The 17,336-nt window shown below is 45.8% G+C and overlaps 1 protein-coding gene and 1 long non-coding RNA gene across 6 annotated transcripts in view; both read right to left on the bottom strand.

The window, feature by feature from the left end:
- The window catches only part of SLC2A3 (solute carrier family 2 member 3), a 91,383-nt gene extending 74,264 nt beyond the window's left edge, over nucleotides 1-17,119 (bottom strand). Inside the window, exons 1-2 of one of the 5 annotated variants that reach the window (XM_045466295.1) lie at nucleotides 16,952-17,070; nucleotides 15,002-15,079 (exon numbers count right to left, since the gene is read on the bottom strand). In XM_045466295.1, coding sequence (XP_045322251.1) covers nucleotides 15,002-15,022 — 21 coding nt within the window. In that variant the 5' untranslated portion in view covers nucleotides 15,023-15,079; nucleotides 16,952-17,070. Of the gene's footprint in view, nucleotides 1-15,001; nucleotides 15,080-16,524 lie in introns of all 5 variants that reach the window. The other 4 variants (XM_045466294.1, XM_045466293.1, XM_045466296.1 and 1 more) reach the window with 4 other exon arrangements.
- On the bottom strand, nucleotides 6,975-8,227 carry LOC123591701. The gene is made up of 2 exons (XR_006709464.1): nucleotides 7,311-8,227; nucleotides 6,975-7,066 (listed from the first exon to the last, which is right to left on the bottom strand). It is a non-coding gene; the product is annotated as an uncharacterized LOC123591701 (long non-coding RNA).
- Nucleotides 17,120-17,336: the final 217 nt, after the last annotated feature.

The raw sequence follows: 17,336 nt of genomic DNA, 5'->3' as shown, positions 1-17,336 counted from the left end.
TCTCGCGGTCTGTGAGTTCGAGCCCCGCGTCGGGCTCTGGGCTGATGGCTCAGAGCCTGGAGCCTGTTTCCGATTCTGTGTCTCCCTCTCTCTCTGCCCCTCCCCTGTTCATGCTCTGTCTCTCTCTGTCCCAAAAATAAATAAACGTTGAAAAAAAAAAAAAAAAAAAGAAGAAGAAATACATTTTGTGGGGCACCTGGGTGGCTTAGTCAGTTAAGCGTCCGACTTCGGCTCAGGTCATGATCTCATGGTTTTTGGGTTCGAGCCCCGCGTCAGGCTCTGTGCTGGCAGCTCAGAGCCTGCAGCCTGCTTCAGATTCTGTGTCCCCCTCTCTCTCCGCCCCACCCCTGCCTGTGCTCTGTCTCTCCCCGTCTTTCAAAAATGAATAAACATTAAAAAAAGTAAAAGAAAAAAGAAAAAAGAAATACATTTTGTGAGGCTTTAGCTAGCAGAGACAGTGATTCCTCTGATGGATCTTGGCAAAGTAAATTGAAAACCTTCTGGAAGGGATTTACCATTTTAGATGCCATTAAGAACATCTGTGATTCATGGGAAAGGGTTGAAGTATCAACGTGAACAGGAGTTTGGAAGATGGTGATTCCAAATCTCTTTGATGACTTTGAGAAGTTCAAGCCCTCGGTGGAGAAGGACCTGCAGATGTGGTAGAAACAGCAAGAGAACTACATCGGAAGTGGAGCCTGAAGCTGCGACCGAGTTGCTGGAATCTCAAGATAAACCTTGAACAGATGAGGAGTCGCCTCTCGAGGATGAGCAAAGAAAGTGGTTTCTCGAGATGGCATCTACTCCTGTTGAAGACGCTGTGAAGCCTGTCGAAATGACCGCAACCGATTTCAAACATTAAACATATCTTAGCTGATAGAGCAGCAGCAGGGTGTGAGAGGACTGGTTCCAATTTTGAAAGAAGTTGTACTGTGGGTGAAATGTTATCAAACGGCATCACATGCTACAGAGCAATCATTTGTGAAAGGAGTCAATCAATGGGGCCAACTTCACTGTTTTCTTATTTTAAGAAAATGCCACGGGTGCCCATCTGGCACAGCTGGTAGAGTATGCAACTCTTTTTTCCCCCAAGTTTATTTATTTTTAGAGAGAGAAAGAGAGAGAGAGAGAGAGAGAGATCTAGAAGGGGAGGGGCAGAGAGAGTCGGAGGGGGCGAGAATCCCAAGCAGCCTCCATGCTGTCAGCACAGGGCTTGATGTGGGGCTTGATCTCACAAACACTGAGATATGAGCTAAGCTGAAGTCAAGAGTCAGACGCTTAACCAACTGAGCCACCAGGCGCCCTGAGCATGTAACTCTTGATCTAGGATTCTTAAGTTCAAGCCCCACATTGGGCCTACAACTTGAAAGAAAGAAAGAAAGAAAGAAAGAAAGAAAGAAAGAAAGAAAGAAAGAAAGAAAGAAAGAAAGAAAGAAAGAAACTGCCATAACCACACCATTCTTTAGCAACCACCACCCTGATCAGTCATCAACATCAAGGCAACACCCTCCACCAGCAAAAAGCTCAGAGTATGGTTAGCATTTCTAAGCCATAAAGTACTTTTTTTTCTTTTTTTAATAATTTTTTTAAACGTTTATTCATTATTAAGAGATAGAGAGAGACAGAGCATGAGCAGGGGAGGGGCAGAGAGAGGGGGAGACACAGAATCCGAAGCAGGCTCCAGGCTCCCAGCTGTCAGCACAGCCCGATGCGGGGCTTGAACTCACAAACTGTGAGATCATGACCTGAACCGAAGTCGGACACCCAACCAACTGAGCCACCCAGGCACCCCTAAAGGGCTTTTTTTCTTAAAATTTATTTTAGCGGGGTGGAGAGGAGCAGAAGGAAGAGAGAGAATCTCAAGCGGGCTCCATACTCAGTGAAGAGCCCAATGCAGGGCTCGATCCCATGACCCCGGGATCATGACCTGAGCCAAAATCACAATTCGGACACTTAACCAACTGAGCCACCCAGGTGCCCCTACGGTATTAAAAAAAAAAAAAAAATGTTTATTTAGTTTTGAGAGAAAGAGCAAGCAAGCAAGAGTGCATGAGCCGGGGAGGGGCAGAGAAAGGGAGACAGAGAATCCCAAGCAGGCTCTGCCTGTCAGCCCCACGTGGGACTGGAACTCATGAACTGTGAGGTCACGACCGGAACTGAAAGAGTTGGATGCTTGACAACTGAGCCACCCAGGAGCCCCCTGAAGTATTTTTTTTAGTTAAGGAATGTACATTGTGTTTTTCAGCCATGAAGCTGGCGCACACTTAATAGACTATAGTATCGTGTACGTGTAACTTTTATATGCACCGGGAAACCATAAAATTCATCCGACTTAGCGGATTGTGATATACGCTTTACTGTGCTGGCTGGAACTGCACCTGCGGTATCTCTGAGATAGGCCTTTATTAGCTAGGCAATTCGTTGAAGGAGTGTAATGTCTTGCAATGTGTGTGTGGTTTTTTTTTTTTTTTTTGCAATGTGTTTTTTGAAGAAAAGTAATTCATTCTAAGCATGAGGGATAACAGAAACAGGAAGAGTTGCCAGATTTAGCAAAAACCAAACAAACAGAATGCTGTTACGTCTGAATTTCAAATGAATAATGAATACTTTTTATAGTGTTAATATGCCCATGCAATGTTTGAGACATACCTACACCGAAAAACTATTTTCTCTGGCAACAACCCTAACCAGGGAGCTGAAGTTCTGTTCCATCTCATACATTGTCAAGAGGATTAAATCGGAAAAAGTGGCAAAGTACCTAATGCAATTATCAGTAAATAAAAGCTCTCCGTGCCTTCTCCTTAGGCTGAGGAATATGATGCTATTAATTTTCAATTATCTGTGTCGATTACACGTGTACATTGTCCCAGTCACCCACCATACTTCTGGGTCATTCCCCGCCCCCGTCCATCTCTCTCAGCTACAGCAATGAAAAATAGGAAAAAATACTTGGTAGTGAATGAAACATAATTATAAAAGAAAATCTGCTAGTGGATATCGAAAAAGTCATAAGTCGTTATGTTTTAAGCATACAATAGCTTCCATTATGACAAAGAATTCGTTTTATACTTTGCAGCTTCAGATGTTTGAAAGAATTTATTGTATAAAGTGAAAGGGCCTATTACAAACCTGTATACCTTGGCTGATTTGTGCTTTATGGATTAGTTCTGTAGCATCAGAGCTAGGTATTGAGTTATTGAGAGGATTAAATAACCTATATTAAAGTGCTTTGGAAATCGTAAAGTTCTGAGCTGTTGGTGCCGAGGGCCACAAAGCCCCGGAAGTGAAGGTTCCTTGCCAGAGGTCAGTAGACAGTTCATCCCACAGGTGGACTTTCCTCAGAGGCCTTTCTCTTTGTTTGTAGCGTTGGAAATCAAAGAGTGTCATTTGCTCAGTAAAATGACTTCATCACCTCCTTGGGTAACCCCTTAACTCCCACTCTGGACATTAGGCAACCCAACATGGGTTACACCCTTTTAAGATAGTTATGTCAATTGCAGTGCTTATTTATTTTCTGATGACAGGGCTTTTGGTTTGTTTTTTTTAATTTTCTTTTTTAATGTTTATTTATTTTTGAGAGAGAGAGAGGCAGAGCGCGAGTGGGGGAGGGGCAGAGAGCGAAGGAGACACAGGACACGAAGCAGGTTTCAGGAAGCAGGTTTCAGTTGTTAGCACAGAGCCTGATGAGGGGCTGAATCCATGAAGCATGAGATCGTGACCTGAGCCGAAGTCCGATGCTTAAGGGACTGAGCCACCCAGGTGCCCCTATTGTTTTTTGGTTTGTTTGTTTCAAGATCCATTACCAACCTCCCTCCCCAGAATGTTACATTTGTTACAGTTGATGAACCTATAGTGGCACATCATTACCAGTCAAGTCCACAGTTTACATCAGGGTTTACTCTTGATGTTTGGACAAATGTATAATGACTTGTATCTCCCCTCTGTATCATACAGCATGGTTTCACTGCCTCAAAAATCCCCTACGCAGGACCTACTCACCCCTTCCTTCCCTTCCAACCCATTTTTTTTTCCCAATATATGAAATTTATTGTCAAATTGGTTTCCATACAACACCCAGTGCTCATCCCAAAAGATGCCCTCTTCAATATCCATCACCCACCCTCCCCTCCCTCCCATCTCCCATCAACCCTCAGTTTGTTCTCAGTTTTTAAGAGTCTCTTATGCTTTGGCTTTCTCCCACTCTAACCTCTTTTTTCCCCTTCCCCTCCCCCATGGGTTTCTGTTAAGTTTCTCAGGATCCATATAAGAGTGAAAACATACCGTATGTGTCTTTCTCTGTATGGCTTATTTCACTTAGCCCTTCCAACCCATTTTTAATGAAATAATTTTCCTGATCTCCAACTTTCATGTGTTTTCTTTCACAAGACTGCTTTTCTTAAGAATGTGTGCCTAGGGGCGCCTGGGTGGCGCAGTCGGTTAAGCATCCGACTTCAGCCAGGTCACGATCTCGCGGTCCGTGAGTTCGAGCCCCGCGTCGGGCTCTGGGCTGATGGCTCAGAGCCTGGAGCCTGTTTCCGAATCTGTGTCTCCCTCTCTCTCTGCCCCTCCCCCGTTCATGCTCTGTCTACTCTCTGTCCCAAAAATAACTAAACGTTAAAAAAAAAAAAATTAAAAAAAAAAGAATGTGTGCCTAGTTTGGTGCACCTGGGTGGCTCAGCCTGTTAAGCATCTGACTTCGGCTCGGGTCATGAGCTCATGGGTCATGGGTTCGAGCCTCGAGTTGTGCTCTATGCTGACAGCATGGAGCCTGCTTTGTATTCTGTCTCTCCCTCTCTTTATGCCTCTCCCCTGTTCACACACAGGCTCTCTCTGTCTCTCTCTCAAAATAAATACATAAACTTAAAAAAAAAAAAGGTTTGCTCTTTTTTCTTTCCCACTTGTCACTACTTTCACCTACTCGGCAAGAGAAAAGCTAATCTCTAACCTATCTTAAATTTTTACAGTGGTGCAACAGGCAAAATCTGAGAGCACATCGCTCCTCAGGGACAGCACTGTGACAGTCATTATGGCATTGACGGGAAATATTAAAGCAGCCAATGCCTTATTTCATCCAGTGTTATTCAAAGTGTGATCATCCATGGAGGGACCACATGGGCATCTCCTGGGAGCTTGGTAGACAAGCAAATGTCCAGCTCCTCCCTAGACCTGCCGAGTCTCAGAATGCCAGTAGGGTGGGACCACGAAATTTGTATTAACAAGTGACTCTTCCAAGTGAGTCTTTTTTTTTTTTTTTTTTTTAATTTTTTTTTTTCAACGTTTATTTATTTTTGGGACAGAGAGAGACAGAGCATGAACGGGGGAGGGGCAGAGAGAGAGGGAGACACAGAATCGGAAACAGGCTCCAGGCTCTGAGCCATCAGCCCAGAGCCTGACGCGGGGCTCGAACTCACGGACCGCGAGATCGTGACCTGGCTGAAGTCGGACGCTTAACCGACTGCACCACCCAGGCGCCCCATTAAGTGTGCTAACGTTTTAGAAGCAGCAACTGGCAAAGAAACCCGAAGCAAAGTTCCACAGCATCTGTCTGTCTTAGAACTAAGTATGATGGTTGACACAGGGATATAAATTAGCATTTTTATTCGAAATGAAACAACTCAAGACTTTTTCTGACAGAACATAAGTGTGAATGGGCTTCCTGGCTTTTCCATTTAGTCTGTATTTCTGCAAAGGTTTTTATACGCCAAAAAAATCTACAAGGCCGTGTGGATGGCTGTGTGGTTGAGCGGCAGGTGGAGGGTGAAACCTAGTTGTGCAGTTTCCTGGGGTAAGTAGAGGCTGAAATATAGTCTGCATCCCGCTGGCCAGGCCCTGCTCCTTGGCCAACAGGGGATGCGCCTTTTTTCTTTGCACAGGGCCCCATCCCTAGAAAATCTGCCCATTCTTTTTTTTTTCCCCAGAGAATTCGTTTCCAAATTTGCACAAAGGCACTGGAAAGTCCAGCATTGGCCCTGAAAGCACGTATTTCATATACTAGACAGCAGAAAAATTAATCCCTGGAAGCTCTTTAAACATCGAACATTTTTCTTAGCTGTTCACTTAAAAATGTGTAAGGAGGGTATGTAGTTTTTCAAAACTGCTCCAAATTGTGAGTAAATAAGTAAAAAAAAAAAAAAAAATTAGGAGGAGGAGGAGACCACTGCTTCTGTCTTTCAGTATTGCTCTGGTACCCACTTCCCGCCCTGTTACCACAGGTCCCCAAGTCTCTTCCCTTCTCTGTGCTTCCTTCTTTGGGACTTTACTTCTTTTTTTTTTTTTTTAAGCAGAGTTGACACACAGTGTTACATTAGTTTCAGGTATACAACAAAGTGATTCCACAAGTCTGAATGGCAAGCTACACTCACCACAGGAAGTGAAGTTCACCTGTCACCATATGACACTGTTACCATACCATTGACTCTATTCCCCAAGCTGTGCCTTTCATCCCCATGATGGATTCATTCCATCACTGGAAGCCTGTCCCTCCCACTCTCCCTCACCCATTTTGCCCATCCTCGTGCTCTCCTCCCTTCTGGCAACCGGAAGTGTGTTCTCTGTCGCTGTGGGTCCACTTTCGCTTTGTTTGTGTGTTCATTTGTGTTTTAGGTTCCACACAGAAGTGAAATCATATGGTATTTGTTTGTCTCTGTCTGACTTATTTCACTTAGCATAATACCCACTAGGTCCATCCTTGTTTTCGCAAATGGCAAGATCTTTCTCTTCTTATGGCAGAATACTATTTCATTGTATATAGACACGACATCTCCATTTGCAAACATCCTCTCCCAGTCAGTAGGTTGCCTTCTCGTTTTGTTGGTGATTTTCTTCTCTGAAAATCTTTTTGTTTTGGTGTAGTCCCGAGAGTTTATTTTTGCTTTGGTTCCCCTTGCCGGAGGAGACGGATCTAGGAGAATGTTGCTAAGGCTGACTGATGTCAAAGACATGACTGCTTATGCTCTCCTCTAGAAGTTTTTATGGCTTCAGTTTCCACATTCAGGTCTTTCATTCACTGAGTTTATTTTTGTGTATGGTATAAGAAAGTGCGGCCTTTACTTCTGACACATCATACCTTTGTCTTTTTTTTTTTTTAAAGGAGAACTCTGTCTTCAACGTTTATTTATTTTTGGGACAGAGAGAGACAGAGCATGAACGGGGGAGGGGCAGAGAGAGGGAGACACAGAATCGGAAACAGGCTCCAGGCTCTGAGCCATCAGCCCAGAGCCCGACGCGGGGCTCGAACTCCCGGACCGCGAGATCGTGACCTGGCTGAAGTCGGACGCCTAACCGACTGCGCCACCCAGGCGCCCCCATACCTTTGTCTTGAGACAGCTTCCTTTCATCTTCTTCCTGATCTTTTGCCTAAATGTTCTCAAGTTTATTCTCTTGCCGGCTTTGCCCCTTTAATGCTAAGACTTACTAAATACACCAATCCACACATCACTTGCCTCCCCTCAGCAGTGCTGGGGCTAGATTTTCATTTCCAGCCTTCACAAAAACCCACAGTCCCAAGGAGGGCTGTACATCCTCAAGGATATGCACTGCCACCTAGTGGCCTGCTGACACCCTACCGCAGTTAACAACTCGGCAACAGGCCCGAAGGCAGAAACACCAGTCATGGGCGGAACAGTCGGTGTTAACTCCCTCTTCTTTCGTAATAATATTTTCTCTGGCTGGCAATACCTTTCCAAAGCGATTTCTCTCAAAATTCATTTCACCTTTCAAAGTCCCCCGTAAATGCCATTTTTTCCATGAGCCCCTTTCTGAGCTTTCACTCCCGTCAAAGTACTCCGGCCCGGGTTAGCATTTCATTTGTAATTCTTAACGAAGCTCCACAGTGTCGCTTCCAAACTACTTCTCATCGTCTAGTTTCTCAAGACTCGGATCCTTTGAGGTACATGCCATCAGGATACTGTAATCATCTGCTGATCTCCTGGCTTGCTTCCCCTCATTCCCTGGACATTTTAAAACCTGATTCACTCTCTTGGTTACACCCCTCCTACCATCATCATTCCTAGGCACTCTGTCATCCCTGGAAACAATGTGCTGGGCGCTCAGTTCCTTGTCTACTCATTGCCAGTCATTTTATTTTCCAACCCACCTCAGTCACTTAATCCCATGGTGACACCCCAGGCCTGGCCATTAATGATAGACGTATTCCTTCCAAAACCTCTTTCTGGCATCTCACACTGTCCATCACCTCCTCTGCATTCTTTTTTTTTTTTTTTTTTTTTTTTTAATTTTATTTATTTTTGAGACAGAGAGAGACAGTGAGAGCAGGGGAGGAACAGAGAGAGAGACACACAGAATCCAAAGCAGGCTCCAGGCTCCACGCTGTCAGCACAGAGCCTGATGCGGGGCTCGAACCCACAAACCGTGAGATCATGACCTGAGCTGAAGTCGGATGCTCAACCGACTGAGCCACCCAGGCGCCCCATAAATTTTTTAATGTTTTTTTTTTTTTTTTAATTTATTTTTGAGACCGAGAGAGACAGAGCATGAGCAGGGGAGGGGCAGAGAGAGAGGGAGACACAGAATCTGAAGATGGTTCCAGGGTCTGAGCTGTCAGCAAAGAGCCTGACACGGGGCTCGAACTCACGGAGTGTGAGATCATGACCTGAGCTGAAGCTGGATGCTTAACCGACTGAGCCACCCAGGCGCCCCTAACAATTCGTAATACAAGTAGGATCTCTAAGCCATCGACCCCATCAACTTTTCACTGATGAGCACTTTTCGGTTTTTATTTCTGACATCACCCAGCTTGAATCATTTCATTCGTCCCTCTACAGGCTCCTTTGCACAACCTGCGACTCTGGCACTCCTTCCCCTCCCGTTGTATTCCTTGGTAAGATCCCAGCCCTTGGTTAATTCCAACTCTACTTACTCTGCTCGCTTGCACTCACTAACTAAACAAATGGCTGGGGAAAAATCCACAACCCTGCTTAGGGGATTCATTTCGATTAGGTGATGATCTTAAGTGGGCTCTCAGCACTGCTCTGCAAAGCTTTCTTTTTTTAAGCGTATTTATTTTGAGAGAGAGAGAGAACACGAGCAGGGGAGGGGCAGAGAGACAGAGAGAATCCCCAGCAGGCTCCGTGCTGCCAGAGCAGAGCCAGACTCCGGCCTGAAACTCACAGACCATGAGATCATGACCTGAGCCAAAATCCAGTCCGGGCACTTAACCAACTGAGCCACCCAGGTGCCCCACAAAGCCTTCTTGTCTGAAATCAGTTCACTCCCTACTCTGTAAGAAAACAAGTTCACACCTTTTCCTCACTCTTCAAATGATAATCCCCTTTCTAATTTCACTGAAAGCCGGAGACGAGAAATTCCTCGTCTTTCTACTTCACTACGAAGTCTACTAACTTGACCGTGTCTGAATCCAAACACTCAGCACCCCCCCCTCCCCCACCCCCGTTGAAATGCTTGTGTCTCCTACTCCCATCTGGTGAGGCCGGCCTCTCGGCTAGAGACCTGGATCCCTTTCCCTCTGACCTTACTCAAGAATTCTGACCTGAAAGTATTTCCCTTATATCATCACATTTTCCCTCTCTACTATATCCATACCATCATATCTCTTAATAAGACTTTCACTTAGACAGACAAAAATTCAGAAACATGGAGACGTCTAGCATGGTAAGAAGCTAGAGGAGACTCTTACGTTACCTCTAAGATTCTATTTCGCAAGCAGGGAGATGGTTCTCAAGATGTTCATTTTAAAAAATTCTTGCCTTTTGGGGGCACCTGGGTGGCTCAGTCAGTTAAGCATCCAGCTCTTGATTTCAGCTCAGGTCATGATCTCAAGGTTGTGAGACTGACCCCTGCATTGGGCTCCACGCTCAGCCCGGAGCCTGCTTGGGATTTTCTCTCTTACTCTCTCTCTGCCCCTTCTCTGTTCGTGCTCTCTGTCTCTCTCCAAATAAATAAATAAACATTGAAAAAAAAAAAATTCTTGCTGGGGCACCTGGGTGGCTCAGTTAGCTAAGTGTCCAACTTTGGCTCAGGTCATGATTTCACAGTTTATAAGTTCGAGCCCCACATCGGGCTCTGTGCTGACAGCTCAGAGCCTGGAGCCCGCTTCAGATTCTGTGTCCTCCCTGCCCACCCCCCCCCCCCGCCTCTCCCCCACTCACGCTCAGTCTCTCTCTCTCTCAAAAATAAATAAACATGAAAAAAATTTAAAAAAAAGATTTATAAAGACGAAGTTTCATTATAATACAACCTTGCCGTGTTTGTTTATATAATGTCTCTGGCTGCTTTAACATATGACAGCAGAGTTGAATAGTTGTAACAGAGACAAAGGGCCTACGAAGCCTAAAATATTTGCTATCTGGCTCTTTACAAAAACTTTATGGACCCCCTGCTCTAATCTGCTAAGCCTTTTTACTCCAGGACCTTTACATCTAGTCTTCCCTCTATCTGAAACGCTTTCTTCAGATCTTCTCATGGTTCGCTCCTTATTGTCCTTCTGGTTTCTGCTTGAATTCATGCTGGACAGCCCTTCCCTGACCACAGTATTCAGAATATGCAACCCTACCCTCCTATTCCAACATCTATGTCTTTACCTTGCTTTCTTTTAATTTGTTTTAAAATTTTGAATGTGTATTTATTTTTGAGAGACAGAGAGAGAGAGAGAGAGAGAGAGAGAGAGCATGAGCAGGGGAGGGGTAGAGAGAGAGGGAGACACAGAATCAGAAGCAGGCTCCAGGCTCTGAGCTGTCAGCACAGAGCCCCACGTGGGGCTCGAACTCACGAACCGCTGAGCTGAAGTCCAACACGTAACCGACTGAGCCACCCAGGTGCCCTTGCTCATTTTCCCTCACAGAATGTATCACTTCCAGGGTGCCTGGGTGGCTCAGTAGGTTAAGTGTCTGCCGACTGAGCCTGCATCGAGTTCTGTGCGGACAGTGTGGAGCCTGCCTTGGATTCTCCCTCTCCTTCTCTCTCTGCCCCTCCCCTGCTTGCATTCTCTCATAAAATAAACAAATAAACATGAAAAAAAAAAAAAAGAACTATATATCTGATTCCCATCATAGTTTGTATAAGTGATGTTTGTGTACCTCCATACCTCCATGGTATTTCCTAACATAACAAGCTGAAGAGTTACATAGGGCTAGAGGGCAAGGATGGTTGACAGTCTTTAGATTTAGGTTTTTTGTTTTTTTTTTTAAGTTTATTTATTTATTTTGGAGAGAGAGAGCGCGCGAGTGAGCACAAGCGGGGGAGGAACAGAGAGAAAGGGACCCAGAGAGAATCCCAAGCAGGCTCCTCGCTGTCAGCGCGGAGCCCCACGCGGGGCTCGAACTCACAAACCCATGAGATCATGACCTGAGCTGAAATCAGGAGTCGGTTACTCAACCGCCTGAGCCACCCAGGAGCCCCTAGGTTTAGTTTTCTAACTCCATATTCCTTCTCGATCTCCTCTTGAGCCTAAACTAAAACCCAGTGGGTGAATAATAATGTAGGTTATCTTTTTAACACTGTGATTGGTTTCTCCTAATTGCTTTTGAATTCTGAACCTCTTGATCTGTCTACTAGAACAATGTAAAACAAAAGGAAAGAAAGAGGGTTATGGTATAAAGACACCGATCATAGGCCAGCTATAGCATGCTCTAGTTGTCTGGTTGTGTGACCTAGAAAACTTATCTCTAGATAATAACATCTGCCCCACAAATCAATGTATTTAAATAACGGCAAGTTCCCAATTATTTAATATTTCCTATATGCCCAGTTCCTGGCACAGAGTTCCTAAAACCTTTGTGATTTCCCAGGTGATAAGAACATTGCGAGCATCTATTGTTCTAATATTTGTCTTTGACCCTGTCCCTGACATGGAGATCTTAAAACCCTTATAAATTCCTAAGTGATGAGAGCACTCGGAACATCCTTTGTTCTAAAGAGGTGACTCTTCAGGTTAATGAGTGGATTCTGGATGGGGGCTGGTCACCAGAAAGACCAAGCCATGGTTAAAAGCTTGGAATTTTCAGCCCTACCCCCTCACCCTCCAGAGCAGGGAGAGGGGCTAGAAATGGAGTTAATAATTGATCACACCTACGTGAGGAAGCTCCACACAATCCCCGTAGTAGGGGGTTCAGAGAGCTTTTGGGCTGGTGAATACATGTCCACTGGGAGGGTGACTCACCCCAATTCCAGGGGGATAGAAACTCCTACGCTCAGGAACCCCCCAGACCTGCCCTATGTATCTTTTCATCTGACTGTTCATCTGTATCCTTTATCATATTCTTTAATAAATTGGTAAACACAAGTGTTTCCCTGACTTCTGTGAGCTGCTCCAGAAAATTAGTCAAACCCAAAGAGGGGGACGTTGGAATTCTGATCTACAGTCAACTGGCCAGAAGTACAGGCATAGGGCGCCTGGGTGGCTCAGCTGGTTGAGTCGGACTTCAGCTCAGGTCATGATCTCATGGTTCGTGAGTTCGAGTGCCGCATCGGGCTCTGTGCTGACAGCCCAGAGCCTGGAGCCTGCTTTGCATTCTGTGTCTCCCTCTCTCTGCTCCTCCCCTGCTTGCCCTCTTGTCTCTCTCTCTCTCTCAAAAATAAATAAACATTAAAAAAAAAAAAGTACAAGTATAACCAGGGCTTGCAACTGGTTTCTAAAGTGTGTGTGTGTGTGTGTGTGTGTGTGTGTGTGTGTGTGTAATGGGGAGGTCTAATGGGACTGAGTCCCTAACCTGTAGAATCTGACACTATCTCCTGGTAGATAGTGTCCGCATTGAATTAAACTGTAGGACAACCAAGTGGTGTCACAGAAAATTGCTTGGTGTGAGGAAAAACCTCTACACATGTGACCAGAACTGAAGTGTTTTATGTGAGTAGTAATGAAACCCACAGGAGACAATCATAGTAGGGATGAACTGGATGTTTCCCTCCATAGCCCAATGCCTTGCCGAGAGCTAGAACATATGATCTAATTTAACTGTCACAATAATTGGCAAAGAGAGATGTCATGCAAGGAGCTAACTGTAGTGTAGCTAATAGATATGAAATAGGACAAACTTTCAGAGCCATTTATATCTGGCTATGTCAAAATGACCATGTCAAAAGAAAAGTCACTGTTTTTAATGCCAGTAACAACACAAACAACAATCTAAACCTTTACTTATCCTTATTTACCACCAAAATTTAAGAGACTTTGTCCTTTGATTTCTGTATTGTTGTAAGGTTCTGTGGGCATGTACTTCTTTTAAATTAAAACAACAACCATGATATATGGTATCTTTTTAAATTTTTTTTAACGTTTATTTATTATTGAGAGACCGAGCACGAGCAGGCAAGGGGCAGTGAGAGGGGGAGACACAGAATCGGAAGCAGGCTCCAGGCTCTGAACTGTCAGCACAGAGACCGACACGGGGCCTGAGCCCATGAACCGTGAGATCAGGACCTGAGCCGAAGTCGGACGCTTAACCAACTGAGCCACCCAGGCGTCCCCATGATATATGGTATGTTAATAATGACAAGGTCAGCATAAGTAGAAGCCCACAATTAACAGAGGTAGACAGTCCTGTGATTTTTGAAATGGAAAACAAAGTAAGGAGTCAAATCTAATTATTAAATTAAATAAATACGTGGCAGGGGGAGCTGGGTAGGGGTCTGGGATGGCAGGGGCACACTGGCTTTGCTCTTGATAGGTATAGAGGTTTTTAAAAATAATTAAAAAAAATAGTCACTCTAATTTCTGTGTTTCATATCTTGCTCTTACAGAGCTTCCTCTAATGTCTTTCTAAAATAGTCCTAACAGGGACCTCTGGGTGGCTCAGTCGGTTAAGGGTCCAGCTCGACTTCGGCTCAGGTTATGATCTCTCAGTTCGTGGGTTCAAGCCCCCCACTGGGCTCTGTGCTGGTAGCACAGAGCCTGTTTGGGATTCTGTCTCCCTCTCTCTCTGCCCCTCTCCCACTTGCTCTCTCTCTCTCTCTCTCAAAATAAATAAAAATAAACTTAAAAAGATAGTCTTAATAATTGTCATATAAATGCATCATCTTTTAAAATGGGTTGACTGGGATGCCTGGGTGGCTTAGTCAGTTGAGCGTCTGACTTCGGCTCAGGTCATGATCTCGCGGTCTGTGGGTTCGAGCCCCATGTCGGGCTCTGTGCTGACAGCTCAGAGCCTGGAGCCTGCTTTGGATTCTGTGTCTCCCTCTCTCTCTGCTCCTCCCCCGCTCATGCTCTCTCTCTGTCAAAAATAAATCAACATTAAAAAATAAAATTAAAAAAAAATAAAATGGGTTGACTTTAAAAATTTTCCAAAATGTTCATCTTTTGGAAAGTATGCTAAGGAAGAGCAATTGCTTCCCCAGGTTTTCTTCCCTTAGTGAGACTATTAAAAAGTTCAGGAGAAAATCTGGCAGGTTGAAATGCCAGCCATGCAAGGTACCAAAGAATTCCCAGAAGCAACCTTATTTAAAGTCTTTCTAGACGTGATCACACGCGGTAAACCACTCACTTCAAGCAGTATGTAATTTTAGCCACCAAATGATGTCTACCCTACCCCCATCTCATTCCAAAGGGTCAAACGTGACTTAGTACCTTTTTGGGGATTTTTACCGCGATGCCTTGTAACTGACAGACTTCAGTTACACTCTAGAGCCTGCTCTATAAGAAGAGTTCTTATTATTGTACGTTCATATATCGTATCAGTCTTCACACCTACACAGCCACAGCTCTTTGCAAGGACATTCCTCTAAGACCGTTTGCGTATAATTTTACCAAGGCCTATTTGCCATTACAATGCTGAAACGGATATTTTGTCCTTCTAATTGTGCTCGGTGACATCAAAGCACAAAACACCCCAAGTGGCAAATGCTCATTGATTGTGAGTAGAGAGAATATGGGAACGGACCAAGTCTATGGGCTGCAATCGTCCCTCCCACCACCACTCGGGTATGTCATACATGATCAAGACAACAAAAGTTTAGGGAGATGATCGGTATTAACATAACCACGACAAAACAGTTGGACACCAATCTGAAATACATTCTCAATACTCACATCCTGTTTGCTGCTCTCCATCTCTCTGCTACACTAAGAATTGACTCTCCCTCCACTTCCTCTTCAAGGTACTGCTTCCTGTAAATTGCAATTGGCTAGTTATTTATTCGCTCTATCGACTTAAAACTCCTTGAGAGCTAAAAGTATGACTTAGCCCGCTGGCCATCGGGCATACCAATAAATATTTGTGGAAGAAAGTGAAACCTCATGTGATTCTAACGATGTGTTAGATGAACTCCACTCTGGGGTCTTCAAACAAAGCTCTTGCCACTCGTTCAGCAGCCAGTGGGAAGAATTTTATCAAGTTAAGGGTTCCAGGGGAGAGAAAAGGGACAGAGGTGGATGTGGTAAAAATGGAACCTCTACATTTTGAGTCATTGCTCTGTCACCAACCAGCAGTTTCTCCATCAGCAAAATAAACGGGGGTTAGGTAATCTTTGTTACAAAATTCCTTGATTTAACGTGGCTTATTTTGCCATTTAATGTAAAATATTTGAAATGAGCCACCTTTGGCCTAAACTGCTCTAGTGAGCTGCGGTTGACTCATGTCTGAGTCTGTTCCCTCCTCTCCTGGGTATAGTTGTGGGGATTGGCTGGGATGTTGGAGCACCAGTATTTCCTGAGCTTAGGAGGCAGAGAATTAGGACAGATCATTCCCTTGACTCTCCCACAGCCTTCTTGTGACTTCTCCTTTCCATTTTGCTCTTCAGACTTCTTACCCCAGCCTCTTCTCTCTCCCTTCCCTTTGCTACTTATCTCTTTTGGGGAATGGGGCGCAGGGGAGGAAGTGGGAACAAAACCAGAAACAGAGGAACGCAAACAAAATTAATTCAGGTGATCTCTTCCTGAAAACAAATGGAAGTTCTAAATTTAGTCTATGCATTCCACTGGAACAAAATTATTAAGAGTGTATTGCCAAGGGCACCAGGCCTTACTCTCCTTCTCTCACACTTAAGGAATAAAGCACTAAATGAATGGATGACCCATAATTTTCTAAGAAAATTCCAGATTTCACCTACAAAGCTAATCTCATCTGCATAGCAGTTAAACTCCTGGTAGACACCGGTTCAAGGTCAACACAGTCCCCTCAGCCTGAATCATTCTTGGAGGCTTCCTCACTTCTTTCTGGTCTCTGGTCAAAAGACACTTCCTTGGAAAAGACTTCCCAGACCCACCCCATCACCTTCCTCTGACTTGACATGCGACCCCTTCTCCCTCGCCCGGGTTAATACACCAGTCCCCTCCCCATTCCTCACTGTGCATTTTCTTCATAAGATTTATCATCGTCTCTCTGTGTTTTCGTGTCTGTCCCTTCATTAGAATATAAGCTCCAGGAGGCCAGGGCCATTGTTCCTACCTGGTTCCCGGTAGGCTTCCTAGCACTTAGAGCAGGGACTGGGACATAATAGGCGCTCAGGAAATAATCAGTATTCTTTCCAATGCTCTGAGACGACTTGCCAGTTTCTGCAGAGCCGCAGGACCCCTTCTCCCTCAGCCCACCCCAACTCTGGGTCACCACCCACCTTCACCTGGTCCCAGCTCGCGGGCCGGTCCTCCCACCTGCCGGCCACGGGGGCAGGGCCACTGGGACAGCGCAGCGCGCCCACCACCCGGACCCGGCAACTGCAGTTGGGCCCTGCGGCTCGGCTCAACCGCCCATCTTCAGGGCCCGCCACGCTTTCCCGCTGGTCCCAGGCCGCCGCGCCCGGGAGTGGCAGCGACGGCGACGGCGCCACCGCGCTTCCGCCGCGCTCGCTGAGCGGCCGTTAGGACGCCCGCGCTGCTACCCAATGCTAAGGATTCTTTTTGGACGGATCCGTTGAAGTGGTAGTAAAACGTGACTCGTTTATCCGGCTCCCTCCGGAAGGAAGACGCATGCTCCCCCCCGCGGGCGGCGCAGGGGCCCCGCTCCCGAGCCCCAGCCTGGCCGGCCCCAGCCCTGCTTCTCACCTCCGCATCAAACTGACCAGCCCGGGCCTCCGCCGCAAGCCCCATCCCGCGTCTTCGGACGGAGGCAGCAGGGGCGACCCTTTACGGGGAAACGGCGGTGGGCCCCGCCATCCTCAATGTCGCCGTTAAGAGGGCGTTAACATTTCTGCTTTAAGAGATACCCGTTCCCCCTCACCGCCCCCTCGCCCGGGAGATGGTGCCCCCAGATATCCCTGCGGGGCGGGCCTGACTGCTTGCCGAGAAGGCGGGGTGGGGGGGGGGGCGGCAATTCCTGGTAGTTCTTTTGGTCCCATTAGCTGTCTTCTGATGGGAAGTCCAACTCTCTATCTTGCCGCCTCCCAGAAAGGACTCTTCAGAGTTTGGGGGTTAGGAGTAATAAATAAAG

Source organism: Leopardus geoffroyi, chromosome B4, assembly GCF_018350155.1.
Source record: "Leopardus geoffroyi isolate Oge1 chromosome B4, O.geoffroyi_Oge1_pat1.0, whole genome shotgun sequence".
In the NCBI taxonomy this organism is placed as follows: Eukaryota; Metazoa; Chordata; class Mammalia; order Carnivora; family Felidae; genus Leopardus; species Leopardus geoffroyi.
This window is presented reverse-complemented; position numbering and strand designations above follow the sequence as displayed.